The sequence below is a fragment of the Helicoverpa armigera genome, chromosome 5 (genome assembly GCF_030705265.1).
Source record: "Helicoverpa armigera isolate CAAS_96S chromosome 5, ASM3070526v1, whole genome shotgun sequence".
NCBI lineage: Eukaryota > Metazoa > Arthropoda > Insecta > Lepidoptera > Noctuidae > Helicoverpa > Helicoverpa armigera.
The window spans coordinates 5,029,351-5,046,328 of NC_087124.1; the positions used below are offsets into that span (position 1 = coordinate 5,029,351).

General features: G+C 39.4%; 3 protein-coding genes across 4 annotated transcripts in view; all 3 read right to left on the reverse strand.

The window, feature by feature from the left end:
• Positions 1 to 546: 546 nt before the first annotated feature.
• Positions 547 to 16,978, reverse strand: part of LOC110379933 (pyrethroid hydrolase Ces2a) — a 30,558-nt gene continuing 14,126 nt past the window's right edge. The window contains exons 1-3 of one of the 2 annotated variants that reach the window (XM_064034708.1): positions 2,671 to 2,969; positions 911 to 2,193; positions 547 to 786 (exon numbers count right to left, since the gene is read on the reverse strand). In XM_064034708.1, coding sequence (XP_063890778.1) covers positions 579 to 786; positions 911 to 2,193; positions 2,671 to 2,850 — 1,671 coding nt within the window. In that variant the 5' untranslated portion in view covers positions 2,851 to 2,969 and the 3' untranslated portion in view covers positions 547 to 578. Of the gene's footprint in view, positions 787 to 910; positions 2,194 to 2,670; positions 2,970 to 16,978 lie in introns of those variants that run through there. The other variant, XM_064034710.1, reaches the window with a different exon arrangement.
• On the reverse strand, positions 4,739 to 7,716 carry LOC110379745 (cholinesterase 1). Its single transcript, XM_049841962.2, has 4 exons — positions 7,642 to 7,716; positions 7,213 to 7,391; positions 5,192 to 6,474; positions 4,739 to 4,989 (listed from the first exon to the last, which is right to left on the reverse strand). Exons 2-4 carry the CDS (start codon positions 7,387 to 7,389, stop codon positions 4,782 to 4,784), a joined length of 1,668 nt encoding a protein of 555 aa, XP_049697919.2. The 5' UTR covers positions 7,390 to 7,391; positions 7,642 to 7,716; the 3' UTR covers positions 4,739 to 4,781.
• LOC135116601 (esterase FE4-like) lies at positions 10,179 to 14,538 on the reverse strand. Its single transcript, XM_064034705.1, has 3 exons — positions 14,273 to 14,538; positions 10,989 to 12,271; positions 10,179 to 10,594 (listed from the first exon to the last, which is right to left on the reverse strand). Exons 1-3 carry the CDS (start codon positions 14,477 to 14,479, stop codon positions 10,387 to 10,389), a joined length of 1,698 nt encoding a protein of 565 aa, XP_063890775.1. The 5' UTR covers positions 14,480 to 14,538; the 3' UTR covers positions 10,179 to 10,386.

A 16,978-nucleotide genomic window follows, 5' to 3' on the forward strand; every position in this document is an offset into this window, starting at 1 on the left:
GGGATATCAGTGTTTTGCCCCACAATTTAATGGATGTTACGATACAAAAAAACGCATGAAAATCAGGGGCCCGATTCTACTAAGTTAATAATGTCAAAATTAAATAAAAATTGAATAGATAATAGCAATAAAACAATAGCAGTTTTAACCTAAGCGGGCATTCTACTACTAATATAAGACCAATCGTATTCCTACTTATATAGGTACATATATTGGTCTATACGGTAGTTTGCTCTACAATCATATTGCAATCGTAAATTATTTGCAGACAATATGCTTCATTATTTAATCACAGAAAAGGATAAAAACGGGTATTTAAAAGAAAAAAATGCGGAATGCCACATACGCTTCAATCGTATTTGAGCCGTGATGAAATCTCAGTCGGATGTGAATCATATGTCGTTTAAGTAAAATTATAAAATTAGCAGAATCGAGCCACAGTGGCGTAGTTGTGAAGATTTAAGCGTATAGGGACATAGGGACAGAGAAAGCGACTTTGATTTCTACTATGTAGTGGAGAGAATCAAATACAGAAAGATACGGAAGTCTTCAAATAAGAGATCTATTCCGTGACATTTCTACAACTCGTTGCGTGGTCTGGGCGGGGGTTTCGGCGGCGGCACCGCGTCCCGGTAGTATCTCTGGTAGATGTCATCCCAGAAGCGCGTGCGCTCCGCCAGCAGCGCGCCGCGCAGCTCCAGCCGCTCGCCCAGCGACATGTGCGGCGCGCGGTCCGCGCCCGCCGCCGGCCACGACGGCAGCACAGAGCCCGAGGGGACAGGGGTACTGAAATTACAGTAATTTCGTAAACGTCATAATCGGCAACAAATTAAGCTATTCTAGGTAGTAACGATTCCTGTCTGTATTAGTTTGTCCTAAGTTTTGTACTAATAGTAGAAAAGAGACGTACCCTGATTTAATGAAGTTGTGCCAAATTTCTCGTACAATCTTCTTCATATGCTTATGTTTTTCAGACAAATTACTTTCATTTTTGTCAATAACGTTACCATCCATGACAGCCGCTGATTGAGCGCAGTGATTAGCGCCTCGTACGTTAGTGAAGGGAACAACCGGAGTTTCATCGTCGACAAACGAGTATTCGTACAAATATACTTGATTATTGCCAGCTTCCGCGTGCAATTTCACTGCTCGAAGTACTGGGTAAGTAAAAAATACATCCGAAAAGAAATCGATGTATTTCAAAATATTTTCTTTATCTACTGGCTTGTCACCAAAATAAAATTTCTTAATCTTATTCGCCACTTCTTCCCTTTCTTCATTAGAATCAAACTTCAAGTCAGCTGGTAAGAAATCTGAAAACTTATTATTCATTTTACGCTTCCAAAATTCGAAGAAATCTACACGTAATAACCCTTCCATGTTAGCAAAACCGTATAACATCGGTAACTTTCTGTAGTTCCCATTCTGCAGTATAGTCAGAGGAGACTCTGTCAAAAATGCCCCGTCTCCTGTATCGCGTTCCACACACGGTGCAAATCTAAAAGTAGAATCAGTTCTATCTAAAAATGGATCTGCGGTCAACAAACTTAATGGAGCTGTTTTATAAAACTTTTCTAGAGCATATATATCGTCCACATCTGTGAAATTAAGATGTTTCGCATGATTTTTAGCGATATCTAAGGGATCCCTCTGGACAGCAAAAGCAGCTAGGTTTCCACCACTCTCGGGTATCACTCTATGGAATAAACCTTCAGCTGACTTTGAGAGCATTATTAGATCCACAGAGGCAGAGCCTGCACTACCACCTGCAAGGGTAACATCATCAGGGTTGCCGCCAAAGCTGGCGATATTTTTCTGTACCCAGCGCAATAGCGCTACCTGGTCCTTACTGCCTGCATTCCCCGGTACGTCCTCAGTGCCGAGGCACAGAAACCCGTGAATACTGAGTCTATAATTGAACGTGACTACGATCATATCTTTTGTTTCCATGAAGTGAAGAGCTCGCATCATGTCACCGTAGCCTATTATAAAACCTCCTCCATGAACGTAGACGATTACTGACAGATTTTTATTTTCCGTGTCCGGGACATATACATTGGCGACAAGGCAATCTTCCTGCTGCACTAAATTCTCAGGCATTATTTGAGGCATCTGAATAGGGAACTGTGGGCATATGATATGCCTGTCCACAGCATCAAATGTTTCTGTCCATGCAGGGGGCGGGAGTGGTGGCTGAAAAAAATGTGAAAAAGAGTAATGAAATATAAAGCATAATATAAAAATATTAAATAAGGCGTAAACAAAATTATTCTTATTTTGTACAATTTGAAAAGTATACAAAAATATTAAAATGGCGATGATATAGAATTAAGTTTATGGACTTATTACACATCATCTTCCGAGCCTTTTCCCAACTATGTTGGGGTCGGCTTCCAGTCTAACCGGATGCGACTGAGTGCCAGTGTTTTACACGGAGCGACTGCCTCCCTGAAACCCTCAACCCAGTTAGGTACCCGGACAACCCAGTACCCCTTGGTCAGACTGGTGTCATACTTACTCGCTACTGACTACCCGTAACGACTGCCGAGGATGTTCAATGGCAACCAGACTTATCGCACATAAAGTATCTAACTATTATAGTAATCTGTGATAATATCTCCATTATATTTAAGCCAGGCTTTACTGATAACTAATTTACAATATACGTACCTTGAATTTATTTTCACCAGTAGGCGCGGTTGCGTAGGGTATGTTATAGAATACGTGTACATCTGCTTCGGGGTGCTTGCGCCCGCGCACCGGTCCTTGCAGCGTATTTACTTCGCGCCATTCCTCTATGGCCAAAACATTTGTAATACACAGAACTATCACACCGACTAAAAACCTCATGTCTACTGTTTAACCCTGCACTGCAGACCTGCCGATTAGTACTGATATTTTTTAAATCTTATCTACTCCACACAGGCGTATCAATCCAACAATCAATACAACTAAATAACGAAGTAGCGAGGTATATAGATTATATTATTAAGCTCCAATCCTGAGTCAATTGTAGGTACGATAAATTGTAATAATGTTTAGGACATGCATATCAGCAGTTTTTAATCTGTTGAACCATTTAATATCTACTTGAACAACAACTCAATTATTATTTATCTTTAGAAACGTAAGTACTTAGTATTACATAAGCTGTACATAATTAGTACTTACATAGATTGCTTCCCAGGAAAAGGTCTGGACACGAATTTTGGGAGAGGTTTCGTCCCCCGCCATGGGTATAAAGTAGCATTCCACCATGTTCAAAATTAGTTTAAAGTAATTAGGTATTACATTTATGCACTGAACATTAGATAACTAAGTGCAAATAGATTATTACGAATCCGAGTCATGATGATAGTAATAATCTTATCTACTAGGCACTAATTAATAATTACAGTAAACAATAACAGTCAATGGTTATTATGTAACACTAGTTACCGCTTTATATTATATTTTTTTTTATTTATATTAAAACGGCCACTTATTTATAAAATGGACAAAAAAATCACGTTTGTTGTATGGGAGCCCCCCAAAATATTTATTTAATTCTCGTTTTCAGTATTTTTTGTTATAGCGGCAACAATAATACATCGTCTGTGCGTGTGTGTGTAATTTCAGCTCACTAACTATCACGGTTCATGAGATACAGCTTAGTGACAGACGGACGGACGGACAGAGGAGCGAAAACAATAGGGTCCCGTTTTACCCTTTGGGTACGGAATCCTAAAAAGTAGTCTATACATATGTATATATGTATGTCATTCTGATATATAACTACCAAGTTTCATAATACATACTTACGTAGGTTCTTTCTACCTTTTGCATTTTTATCTTAGTATGTAGAATCGGGGAAGGTCAATCACCAGCAAGCATGTTGCGTCTAACACCTATCGTAACACACATTCTTATGTCATCAAAATAAATATGTTTCTATTTTCCACTGTAGGTACTTATATGTAACAGGCGCCTCAACAAGGGACAGGGGATAAGAGCTCAGTTTCAAAGTATCTCCTACTCAAAATGTAAGCAACATTAGCGTTATAACATAACACTTACGGGAACTGACTCTTCCTGGGGCATGATTCTCCTAATTTTCATCATCATCATCATCATCATCATCTCAGCCATAGGACGTCCACTGCTGAACATAGGCCTCCCCCTTAGATCTCCACAGATACCTGTTGGAGGCGACCTGCATCCAGCGTCTTCCGGCGACCTTTATAAGGTCGTCTGTCCACCTTGTTGGTGGACATAATTTTACTACATTCTTCTAATTTTACTGCACGCGATATACGATTCATATTCGACTGAGATCCAATCCCGACTCAATTACGATTGAAGCGTATGTGGCATTCCACTATTTTTTCTTTGAAATAAATGTTTTTATCCTTTTCTGTCATTCAATAATGAATAATTTTGTCTGCAAATAATTTAAGATTGCAATACGATTGTAGAGCAAACTACCGTATAGACCAAAATAGCAGACCAATCGCAATCCAATCGAATGTCGTTGGAATATATATGGATTTATATTAGTAGCAGAATGCCCGATAGTTCAAACTGCTATTGCGATCATAATGCGATTCAATTTCTATTCGATTTTGACATTATTAGGTTAGGAGAATCAGGCCCCTGAGCTGTTTTACATTTGATTCTTTTATTAAAATAAAAAGTTTATGTCAAAGAATGACTGGACTTTTTACAGTCAGTGCTTTACCAGTGACAATAAAAAAAGAAGGTTGATTATTCCTTTACTTTTCTAACATTTTGACTCTTAAGCTCTACAACTCGTTGCGTGGTCTGGGCGGCGGAGAGGGCGGCGGCACCGCGTCCCGGTAGTATCTCTGGTAGATGTCATCCCAGAAGCGCGTGCGCTCCGCCAGCAGCGCGCCGCGCAGCTCCAGCCGCTCGCCCAGCGACATGTGCGGCGCGCGGTCCGCGCCCGCCGCCGGCCACGCCGGCAGCCATGAGCCCTCTGGCACTGGCACTCTGAAACGTGAGGAAAAACAACATTAATTTTAAAGGTTAAACGGTTACGCATACGGAATCCGGAAGGCTAGCAAATCAGATAGCTGGTCTCATCAAAGGGGAGCCGGGCTAAGGAAGTCTGATAAAAGACCGGCTCATTGTGCTGGTGTAAATAGTGATGAGAGTCAATGAATGTTAAAACGAAAAATTACGAAAAACGTACCCAGTTTTCACAAAATTGTGCCATATTTCCCGAATAATCTTTTTCATTTCTCTAAACTCTGGTGTTGCGAGAGTTTCGTCATGGTTTGTGAAGTTCTTCCCATCAGTCAAAGCCATAGTCTGGGCACAGTGGTTAGCTCCACGTATGTTAGTATGTGGTACCACAGGAATATCCTCGTCCACAAAGCTATATTCATACAAATATACTTGATTGTTACCAGCTTCCACGTGTAGCTTCACAGCCCAAAGCATGGGATAAGCAAATATAATATCCGTGAAGAAATCAACGTATTTTAGAATATTGTCATTGCCGACTGGCTTGTCACCAAAGTAAAACTTCTTTATTTTATTTGCCACTTCTTCTCTTTCTTCCTCAGAATCAAATTTCAAGTCAGGTGGCAAGAAATCAGAAAACTTTTCATTCATTTTATGCTTCCAAAGTTCAAAAAAATCAACACGAAATAATCCTTCCATTTCAGCGAATCCATACAACACTGGCAGCTTTCTGTAGTTGCCAGTCTTTAGTATTGTTAGAGGTGATTCAGTCAGGAAGGCTCCGTCCCCTGTTTCACGTTCTACACATGGTGCGAACAAAAATGTAGAATCAGTTCTGTCGAAAAATGGATCGGACGTCAACTGTTCAATTGGAGCTGTCATATAAAACTTTCCTAACGCATAAATATCATCTACGTTATTGAAGTTTAACTTCTTAGCATGCGTTTTAGCAATCTCTACAGGATCTCGCTGAACAGTAAATGCGGCAAGATTTCCACCACTTTCGGGTATTACTCGGTGAAATAATCCTTCGGCTGATTTTGAGAGCATTAACAGATCTACTGATGCGGAACCTGCACTGTACCCTGCAAGGGTAACATCATCAGGGTTACCGCCGAAGCTGGCGATGTTCTTCTGCACCCAGCGCAGCAGTGCCACCTGGTCCTTCATGCCAGCATTGCCTGGCGCGTCCTCAGTGCCCAGACATAGGAACCCGTGAATTCCAAGGCGGTAATTAAACGTGACCTCAATAAAATCTTTTGTCTTCATGAATTGTCTTGCCTTAAACATTTCCCCCCAGCCCATAACAAAAGCTCCTCCATGTACATACACGAAAACTGGAAGGTTCTTTTCTTTTGTATTTGGCACAAATACGTTGGCGATGAGACAATTTTCTTTGGTCACTAAATGTTTAGGCACGAAATCACCGGGAAACGTTGGCTGTGGGCATATTACATGCTCGTCGACTGCGTCAAATGGCTCTAACCACACTGGTGGAGGTAGAGGTGCCTAGAACAATAGTTGAATCGATCAGTTTTTTGTAAAATGTATTCAATTGGGTCCATGGATAGAAGGCGAAAATGACAGAGGCTTACTAGGTTTTAAAGTAACCATTTCCTGCCACCCATTCTTATTTATACACAAACTCACAACCTAAGTGACACAAATTCTGTACTAATATTAAAATGTAGTGGAAGTGGTATTGTATCTAGCACATAACTACATTCTATTACATTACTTCGGGTTTTTATAATAATATAACGTGCATAGAATAAAAGTGCAGCATTAAAAGTGATATCAAAGAAATAATAATTCTTCATACCAATTTTTTTTAACGTGGTAAGCCGCGGTGGTCCTAGACCACCTCTCCAGAAAGGGTAAAGAACCAACCTCTACAGTATAAGTGAGGGTTCAAATACAGATCAGGCAAGTGTCAATGCAAGTTTTCTAAATATGTTTGTTGTTTCTAAGTATTTCTTGGATACAAATAACTATTTCGGAGGGCACGTTAGTAAAACTGTAGGTCACGGCTGTCATTGAACATCAGTCAGAAGCCCGTAAGGCTGACAAACAGTCTAGGGGTATTGGGTTGCCCGGGTAACTAATTGGGTTAAGTAGGTCAGATAGGAGGATGCTTCATTTTCCTCAAACCTAACAGACACTATTGCACAAATGCAATTGACGACATTGCTGATTGAGTGCATTATTTATTTTCGTAAATCACCTATTTAGCAAGTTTGTAATTACCTTGAACTTGTCCTCGCCCGTGGGCGCGGTGGCGTAGGGTATGTTGTAGAAGGCGTACATGTCAGCAGTGGGGTGCTTGCGCCCGCGCACCGGCCCTTGCGCAATCCTCACCTCGCGCCACTCGTCGTCAGCCAGCACGGCCGCGCACGTGAACACCACACACGTCCACCACTTCATCGCTACAGTTGCAAACTAACTCACGGACATGCTCGAATCGAGCTTATTTATTAAATCCAAGTAATTATTACTATGATAGGTGGTTATTATTGTCTGATAAGATTGTTAGGTAGATAGGTAGGTATACTATAAGACAGAAATGTGACGAAGTCCAAATCCCGAAGGCAATCGTAATTGTATTGAGTAGATGATTATACGTGAAATGAAAATATTAGGTTATAAAAACTATATGTATCTGCCGGGGGGACTTACTCGGACAAAATCACCTCACGCGCCATGACCTCTCCCGATACCTACATGATACTTGTGAAAACATAACTTTTTAGCAGTCGGATAAAAACCTCTTGGGGTAGGTACGTAAATGTAGTACTTAAAGTTAAGTGTGTCGATGAGAATACACGAACAGTGGACTACACTGGACTCGTAAGTCAATCCATCAGGACCGGTTATAAAGCAGCGTGATAACTATGCTCTTTTATATAGAAACATTATATATGAACCTAACTGTATTGTTTTACAGCAGGGTTTTACTTCAGCTACTTACTCAAATAATATTTCAAAAGCCGCAGGTAAATAAAAAAATTAATGAATTTAAATTAAGAAAACAGTGTTAAAAATTTCAATGAATATAAATTAATAATAGTGTGAATAAAAAAAAAAATTAAAAAAAAGCGTGGGGTGCATCGTGTCAATAGTTATAAATATTTTATTGACAGATATGAGTACCTACAGTGATTTTCATTTCGATAATATCTTAAAAAGCACCCCACGCTTTTTTTAAATATTTTTTTTTTGTATGCACACTATTATTAATTTATATTCAATGAAATTTTTAACACTGTTTTCTTAATTTAAATTCATTAAAATTTATTTTCTATTTTTTAGTTCGTTTTTCTATAAAAAGCGTGTTTTTTAGTTTTTTTTAACTATTATTTATTTTCTACTTTTTAGTTTGTTTTAAAACTATTATTTGTTTTGTAGAATTAAAATTCTCTTTAATATACAAAAATTTGTCAATATTAGAGAAAACGGCTAAAGATAATTATTGGAAATAAAAATTAACATCGAGTCCTGCCTTATCGACTGTAGAGAAAAATTCTAGAAAATTTTAATTAATTTTCTTACATAAGGTAATACACGACTATAGATGAAAATTATATAAATTAACAAAAATCATATTTTGCAAATTGAAAAGCCTAGAAGTTGGTGTCTAATGGATGTTACTAAGTTAATTTTGCCACCGACTTCTAGGCCGATGCACCTAAAATTAGTTATTTTTTTTTGCTTTTTAGTGTTTTGGGAAGTCGGTTTAATTTTTTTGTAAAAAAGTTTTTTATTTAAAGCTTTTCAGTGATACGAATAGTTGTCACTATCCATACAAGTGGGAAGTTCTCATCAATACAAAGAATATAAGTCCAAACGAGGTATTTTACATATTCAGTTGTCGAGTTCCCTCGACTTTCTCTGGTCTCCATCATCAGGTCAGCTCCAAACCTTCACTGTTGCATAGGTCTTGTCAATACAAATAATTTAAGCCCAAACACGAGGTAGTTAACATATTCAGTTGTCGAGTTCCCTCGACTTTCTCTGGTCTCCATCATCAGGTCAGCTCCAAACCTTCACTGTTGCAAAGGTCTTGTCAATACAAATAATTTAAGCCCAAACACGAGGTAGTTTACATATTCAGTTGTCGAGTTCCCTCGACTTTCTCTGGTCTCCATCATCAGGTCAGCTTCAAATCTTCACAGTTGAATAGTGCTTTTAGGCGTACACCTGAGTGTCAAGTTTTTACCCTATGTATGCCTACAACTTTTGAAGGTTGCCCTCGATTTCTCAGGGTTTCCATCATCAGATCCTGACCTGATGAATATGGAACCAACTGGCAGCTATTCCGAGTCGAACAAAAAAAGAATCACGTAAATCGGTCTATAAACCTCGGAGAATTCGATGTGTATGTGTAACCTCCTCCTTTTTGGGAAGTCGGTTAAAAATGAAATAATTTTATCAAATTAGTGTATTGTCATCGGTCCTCAATAAATCTACAAAGTTTGAACGAAATCTGGCCGTTTAAAGTGGGTCAAAATCGCGCCCAAAGAAGTCGGTTACAAACAAACATACAAACCTACAAACATACAAACATACAGGTGAAGCTAATAAAAAGCGTGTAAAAACTACAAAAAGTATTTTATTAACCACACAGGAGTTACTAGTGACACTGCTAAACTTGTAACTATTTGTAATGAGTACAATCATTGGATTTTGTCATTTTGGATGTGTCTATAGGTCGTAGCCATATCGTAGAATTGACCACTTCATGAAAAGCTTGAGCATTTCATGAAATGGTTGCGTTTCATGAAATGTTCATGTTAATTTGACCACATCGTTAAATCGTCAACATTTCTCGATTTTGTCATCCACGTCTGGCCGTATGGTATAATAGGGTATCCATAAAATATTTCATATAAATCCACAATATTTTGGGTCGACCCATTAGAATTTAATTTCATAAAATCTGGTAGTTATATACGAATATATACGAATTTAACCGTATAATATTGTCCTATGTATATGTTAAGAAACGTTTTACAATAAAATAATAAATAGATATAAAAAATGCCATACCTATAATAATCCAAACTAATATTACAAATGCGAAAGTAACTCTGTCTGTCTGTCTTTTCTTCACGCAGCATAATTAATAATTAACTGTATTGTTCTCTTATAAGATAGTGTAACTATTTTAAATGAAATAGCCACTTTCAGGGTACTTAATATATGTATACCAAGTATTGGGATGCATTTTTGTATAACTGTAACTGAATACATTTTGGAATAAATAAAGAAATGAATAAATAATCAGTAAGTTGTACCTATGGTAGAGTAAAGTGAGAGTTTCTGTTAAATAATTAAATTGAGGACGTTACAACATTTAGACCATTGGTTGGCAAATGCACTATTCAGATTCCACTCTACTCTAAATACGATCTCCTACAATTTCTACAACTCGTTGCGTGGTCTGGGCGGGGGTTTCGGCGGCGGCACCGCGTCCCGGTAGTATCTCTGGTAGATGTCATCCCAGAAGCGCGTGCGCTCCGCCAGCAGCGCGCCGCGCAGCTCCAGCCGCTCGCCCAGCGACATGTGCGGCGCGCGGTCCGCGCCCGCCGCCGGCCACGCCGGCAGCCATGAGCCCTCCGGTACAGGGGTACTGAAAGAAGAGAGAAAATCAATGTTATTTGTCGCGTCAAAACCTTCGTGGCACTCTCAGTATTTATTTATGCATCGAATGAGACCCGAATCAGAATAAAACTAGTAGATTCTTTCTAATTTAACTAAAAGAAATCGAAAAAAATAGTTTTGTAAAAATATCAAAAGTGATTGCATTTCTTGACCATCTGATTTACACACGCACCTTGCATACACGGCTCTTGCATTTAATCACGTCTGAATTGAGTATTTGAACAAAGATTGCATAAAATAAATAAATAAATGCTGTATAAATAAATAAATTAAGATACAGCATACAAAAGGTAGATACAATTTTACACTATGGTCACGACATGCGCATAATACCAATGTTTAATTTGTATGAATAAACATACCCAGTTTTTACGAAATTGTGCCAAATTTCACGAACAATCTTTTTCATCTTCTTAAGCGCTGGTGAGTCGGGAGACTGATCCAAGTGCGTAAAATTTTTCGTGTCATACACTGCCAATGACTGAGCACAGTGGGTTGCTCCTCGTACATTGGTGTGAGGTATAATAGGAGAATCTTCGTCCACAAAGGAATATTCATACAAATATACTTGATTGTTTCCAGCCTCCGCGTGCAGCTTCACAGCCCAAAGCATGGGGTAAGCAAATATAACATCCGAAAAGTAATCAATGTATTTCAAAATATTGTCATTGCCAACTGGCTTGTCGCCAAAGTAAAACTTCTTAATCTTATTAGCCACTTCTTCTCTCTCTTCTTCAGAATCAAATTTCAAGTCGGCTGGCAAGAAATCAGAAAACTTTTCGTTCATTTTGTGCTTCCAAAGTTCAAAGAAGTCAACACGTAACAATCCTTCCATATCTGCGAATCCATACAACACAGGCAATTTCCTATAGTTGCCACTCTTGAATATAGTTAGAGGAGTTTCTGTCAGAAATGCTCCGTCTCCTGTATCGCGTTCCACACACGGCCCAAATACGAATGTAGAATCAGTTCTGTCGAAAAAAGTCTCCGCCGTCAACAGTTCCATTGGAGCAGTCTTGTAAAACTTTTCTAATGCATAAATATCATTTCCGTTAGTGAAGTTCAATTTGATTGCATGTTTTTTAGCATTTTCTACAGGATCTCGCTGAATAGTAAATGCGGCAAGGTTTCCACCACTTTCGGGTATAACTCGGTGAAATAACCCTTCGGCTGATTTTGAGAGCATTAACAGATCTACTGAAGCAGACCCAGCACTGCTACCAACAATAGTAACATCATCAGGGTTACCGCCGAAGCTGACGATGTTCTTCTGCACCCAGCGCAGCAGTGCCACCTGGTCCTTCATGCCAGCATTGCCTGGCGCGTCCTCAGTGCCCAGACATAGGAATCCATGGATGCCGAGTCGATAGTTAAAAGAGACTAAGATGAAATCGTTTGCCTTCATGAACTGTGTCGATTTTAAAAGCTCACCATAGCCTCCTATAAAAGCACCGCCATGGAAATAAACTACCACCGAAAGGTTCTTTTCTTTTGTGTTAGGCACAAATACGTTAGCAATGAGACAATTTTCTTTGGCTACTAAATGTTCGCCTAAGAGCTCGCTTTGAAACATTGCCTGTGGACATATAACATGCTCGTCGATTGCGTCAAAGGGCTCCAACCATAATGGTGGAGGAAGTGGTGCCTGAAACCAAAGTTGACTTGTTAGAGAAGGTGAATATAACTTAAGTTTACTAAATTAAGTTAATAATCGCATTCCTAAAACTCCAAAGTTACACCTTATGTTTTATTGGACGTGCACTTATTTATCGGAAAGTGTTTAAAAAATACGGTTGAATATAAGTATAAGGTATAGCAAAGTAAGTAGGTATCTCAAAGTTGATTGTAAGTTCCATAAAACAATCATAAACGATTACAAAGAGATACGAAATGCATTCTTCTATACAAAGACGAGTCAAAATAATCAAATGAAGTGTAATAAATCTTCTCTTTATCAAAAATTGATAAAGCAAAATGATAATAATATGAAAATCAATTTGACATAAAATCAAGGATATAGAAAGAAGTACTAGATTAATGATAAATGATAAAAATAGACTTTGGAAGTCTAAGCATGACTTAACATAGAGATATGGCCTTTTTGCGTACAGTAATCGTTTATACCTAATTATTATTTTCGTCGTGATGAAGTCATAGTGGCCCAGTGGGAATGATGCCAACTTCTTCCACCTTATTTTAAAGCGTGGTGTTTTCAAAGTACCTGCTTTTGTACCACGTTTAAACCACCGTCCCGAACAAAGTTAGTGGACTAAACCTATTTCTAAATGGGTACTTCTTAAAGCCACGTTTTATAATAATGTGGCTTAAGTCTGAGTGTTGATTCAATTCAAATCCTGGTCAGGCAAGTAACGTGGTACGCCACCACAGTGAAGGACATGCCTATAGTGGCAGTAAGTCCCCTCTTTGGGGAGTGGCTCGGGAGGAGTCAGGGCGCCCTCACCTACTGCATGACGAGGGTCCTCACCGGACACGGTAGTTTCGGGAGGTACCTGCATCGAATCGTTCGTGAGGTGGCGCCCGGGTGTCACCACTGTTCGGACAGCCCTGAAGACACAGTGGACCCACTTTCCAGGAGTGCCCTGCGTGGGAATGGCAGCGCCGTGTCCTAGTCAAGGCAATAGGCAGCCGTGACCTCTCACGTCCGACCGTCTGTATAAACAACAGACCCGTACCTACCGGCGGCGCACGTTTTAAAACAGCTTTCATAGGACTATTTTATTAAATAATTTTTTTGTTTGGTGGGGTATACCTCACAGGTGGTCCCATAATCATCAGGTCAGGATCTGATGATGGAAACCCTGAGAAATCCAGGGCAACTTTTGAAAGTTGTAGGCATGCCGCAGGATAAAAACTTGACTATAAGGTGTATGTCTTATAACAATATGCAACAGTGAAGGTTTGGAGCTGACCTGATGATGGATACGAAAGAAGGTCGAGGGAACTCGACAATACAAATAATATAAGAGAGAGATAATATAGAGGTAGTTTACATATTCAGTTATCGTGCTCCATTGACCTTCTTACGTCTCCATCATCAGGTCAGCTCCAAACCTTCACTGTGAGCAGCAGTGAACAGCGCCTGAACAATTTTAAAGCATTTTTTCCGTATGAAGGTTTAAAAAAAGTAAATTAGAGAGTGTGCCATATTTTTTTAAACATTTTTATCTTTTTTTTGAGATACGTCGCAGTGTTATAGGACATGGGGCAATATTGTATGGACTGTGATCCGTCTTCTTTCAAAGAAATGTATTCAATGGTTATGAGGTAAGTAAAAACATGCGAAGTTAGGCAGAATATAGCCATAACTTTCAACCACTGCAAAAACTGGTACCACCTATGTTCCAAGCAAATAAATGTTTCTTTCTATCTTATTTACTTGTAATATATTGGACACCAATGACTGTGTTTCGGAGGGAACGTTAAACTGTAGGTCCCGGCTGTCATTGAATATCTTTGACAGTCGTTACGGGATGTAAGTCTGATAACTAGTCTTACCTAAGGGTATTGGGTTGCTCGGGTAACTGGGGTGGGTAGGTCAGATAGAAGGATGCTCCATTTTTCTCAAAACTAACAGCGTGCGTTATTTATTTTCGTAAAAGACTTAATTTATCCAGTTTGTAATTACCTTGAACTTGGCCTCGCCCGTGGGCGCGGTGGCGTAGGGTATGTTGTAGAAGGCGTACATGTCAGCAGTGGGGTGCTTGCGCCCGCGCACCGGCCCTTGCGCAGTCCTCACCTCGCGCCACTCGTCGTCAGCCAGCACGGCCGCGCACACGAACACCACACACGTCCACCACTTCATCGCTACAGTTGCGAAATAACTGATGGACATGCTCGAATCGAGCTTTATTTAGCTGAAATTTTACTATGATAGGTGATTTTTATTGTCTGATAAGATTGTTAGGCAGGTTAGTAGCTATAGAAAACAGTAATATGACGAAGCACAAATCTCGAAGGCAATCGTAATTACACTCAGCGGCACGGAATTTGGCCCAAACAAACACAAGTAGATATCAGGCCAGATAGCCGTTGTAAATTCTAATTTCATATGACATATTGTCCGTAATTTCGTAATTGTTAATTAAAATACAGAAAAATGTGTATCTGTTTAACTTTTATAACACTAGAAACAGATTCCATTGTTGGAACACAAAGCAGAAAGTTAAGTTTAAATTCAGATAGAAATTTCCGAAGTACTAAGCATGTTCCAAAAAAACTAATGATTATGATCGTTTTTTGTTTCTCTTTTATTCACAATTTGATCTGAAAATTACCCTTACTGCAGCTCAAGTTGCTCAAGTAGTGTTGCTAACACGTCAAGGGCGTATGCAGCGGAAGATGGTTGAAACTTTAAGTGCATCACGTACATGTAAAAAATATGCATAGAAAATGTATGACCAGACTGGCCTTTACACAAAAAGACCAGAAAGTGGCAGTGTAAGGTGTTCGTCGGCGCACGACGACCGATTTATCGTACGTGCAATAATGAAAAATCGGTTTCTCACTGCGTTAGAGATACGCCAGCCTTTGCAAACAGCAAGAGAAGTCAACGTCCGTAAGCACACAATAAGAAGAAGGATGGAGGAACGGGATCTGCGTGCTCGAAGACCAACTCGAGGCCCGGAACTTCTCCCGCACCATCGCATAGCCAGACTTAGGTTTGTAAGAGAACATGCAAATTGGACGCATGACCAATGGAGTAAAATTTTATGGACCGATGAATGCAGAGTCGTCTTAAGAGCTCCAGAGGGCCGTAAATGTGAATGGAGAAAGCGCGGAGAATGGTTTCTTCCAACTACCAAGCAAACAGTCAGTTTTCATGGTGGGTCCATCTTGGTTTGGCGAGGCATAAGTTCAGAAGCCCGTACTGATTTATTGGTTGTCGAAAGTCGTCTGACAACAGTGCGGTATATTGAAGAGATCCTTCAAAATCATGTTTTACCCTGTCAGGGATTCATAGGAAGGGAAGAATTTCGTTTAATACAGGACAATGCTCGACCTCACACAGCTCTTTGCGTAATCGATTACTTGTTCGAGGTCGGTATTCAAAAATTGGACTGGCCTGCAAGAAACCCAGCCTTGAATCCTGTAGGACATGTTTGGAACATGCTTAAAAAACAGGTCCGAGCAAGTCGTAACCACCACGAACTCTCAGTGAACTGAAAACGGCGCAGGTGGCTGCCTGTGAGGAGATCTCTCAGGTGGAGATAAAAAACATCATTCAGAGCATGCCAGATCGTATGCAGGCAGTCATCAGATCAAGAGGAAGAAACACCCATTATTAAAATTCGATAACTTTCTGTTTTGTTAAAAATGTTGAATTTAAAAGTTTATGGTGATTATTGCGGTAAAGGACTTTGTTTTGTAACTCAATGAAACTTAATGAAAATCCTCACAATTCTGTTGTTTGTTAGTCATTTTCTTTTGGAAAATGAGTAAATTAAACAATTTTAAAATAAAAAATCAGATTTTTCATTTAAATAATGGTTATAAGGCCCAAATGTGCTTGGGCCAGATTCCGTGCCGCTGAGTGTATGTTGAGTAGGTGATTACATGAAATGAAAATATTAGGTAATCAAAACTATTTATGTATCTTTCGGGGATTAAATTCAAGATGACAGCCCTGTCTGTGAACTACACTGAACTCGTTGTAAGTCGATCCATTTGGACCGGTTTAGCTTAAGCAGCGTAACTACTATTCTCTATTGTAGAGAATAACATTGTATGTGAATCTAACTATATAGTTTTACAGTAGGTTTTACTTCCCTACTTACTCTTTAATATACTAAAATATGGTGGTAGTGGTGGAGTGATGACTTGCGCAAGACAGCTGGCAGGAGCTGCGAGAAGCCGAAAATCGGTCTCAGTGGCGTACACTTGGAGAGGCCTATGTCCAGCAGTGGACTGCGATAAGCTGATGATGATGATTATGATACTAAAATAATCACTCAAAAGCCTCAGGCAAATATTAAGAACAAAAAAGTCATACTAACGAAAAGTGAATCAATCAGAGTGTCCCCAACAAGTAATGTCAAAAACAAACTTCACCGTATAACGTAATCTGTGGTATAACTGAGATGTTATAAAATACTAGCTTCTGCCAGCGGTTTCACCCGCATCCCGTGGGAACTACTTCCCGTACCGGGATAAGTAGCCTATAGCCTTCCTCGATAAATGGGCTATCTAACACTGAAAGAAATTTTCAAATCGGAATCGGAGTAGTACCTGCGATTAGCGCGTTCAAACAAACAAACAAACAAACAAACTCTTCAGCTTTATAATATTAGTAAGCATAGATTACGCTATCATTATCGTGAAATAATAACAAAAA

Coding starts and splice junctions, on each gene's coding strand:
- LOC110379745 (XM_049841962.2), bottom strand. CDS start 7,389: ATGAAGTGGTGGACGTGTGTGGTGTTCACGTGCGCGGCCGTGCTGGCT. Junction 6,475..7,212: donor CGGGCGAGGACAAGTTCAAG/GTAATTACAAAC, acceptor CTATTGTTCTAG/GCACCTCTACCTCCACCAGT. Junction 4,990..5,191: donor CACAATTTTGTGAAAACTGG/GTACGTTTTTCG, acceptor CTCACGTTTCAG/AGTGCCAGTGCCAGAGGGCT.
- LOC135116601 (XM_064034705.1), bottom strand. CDS start 14,479: ATGTCCATCAGTTATTTCGCAACTGTAGCGATGAAGTGGTGGACGTGT. Junction 12,272..14,272: donor CGGGCGAGGCCAAGTTCAAG/GTAATTACAAAC, acceptor CTTTGGTTTCAG/GCACCACTTCCTCCACCATT. Junction 10,595..10,988: donor CACAATTTCGTAAAAACTGG/GTATGTTTATTC, acceptor CTCTTCTTTCAG/TACCCCTGTACCGGAGGGCT.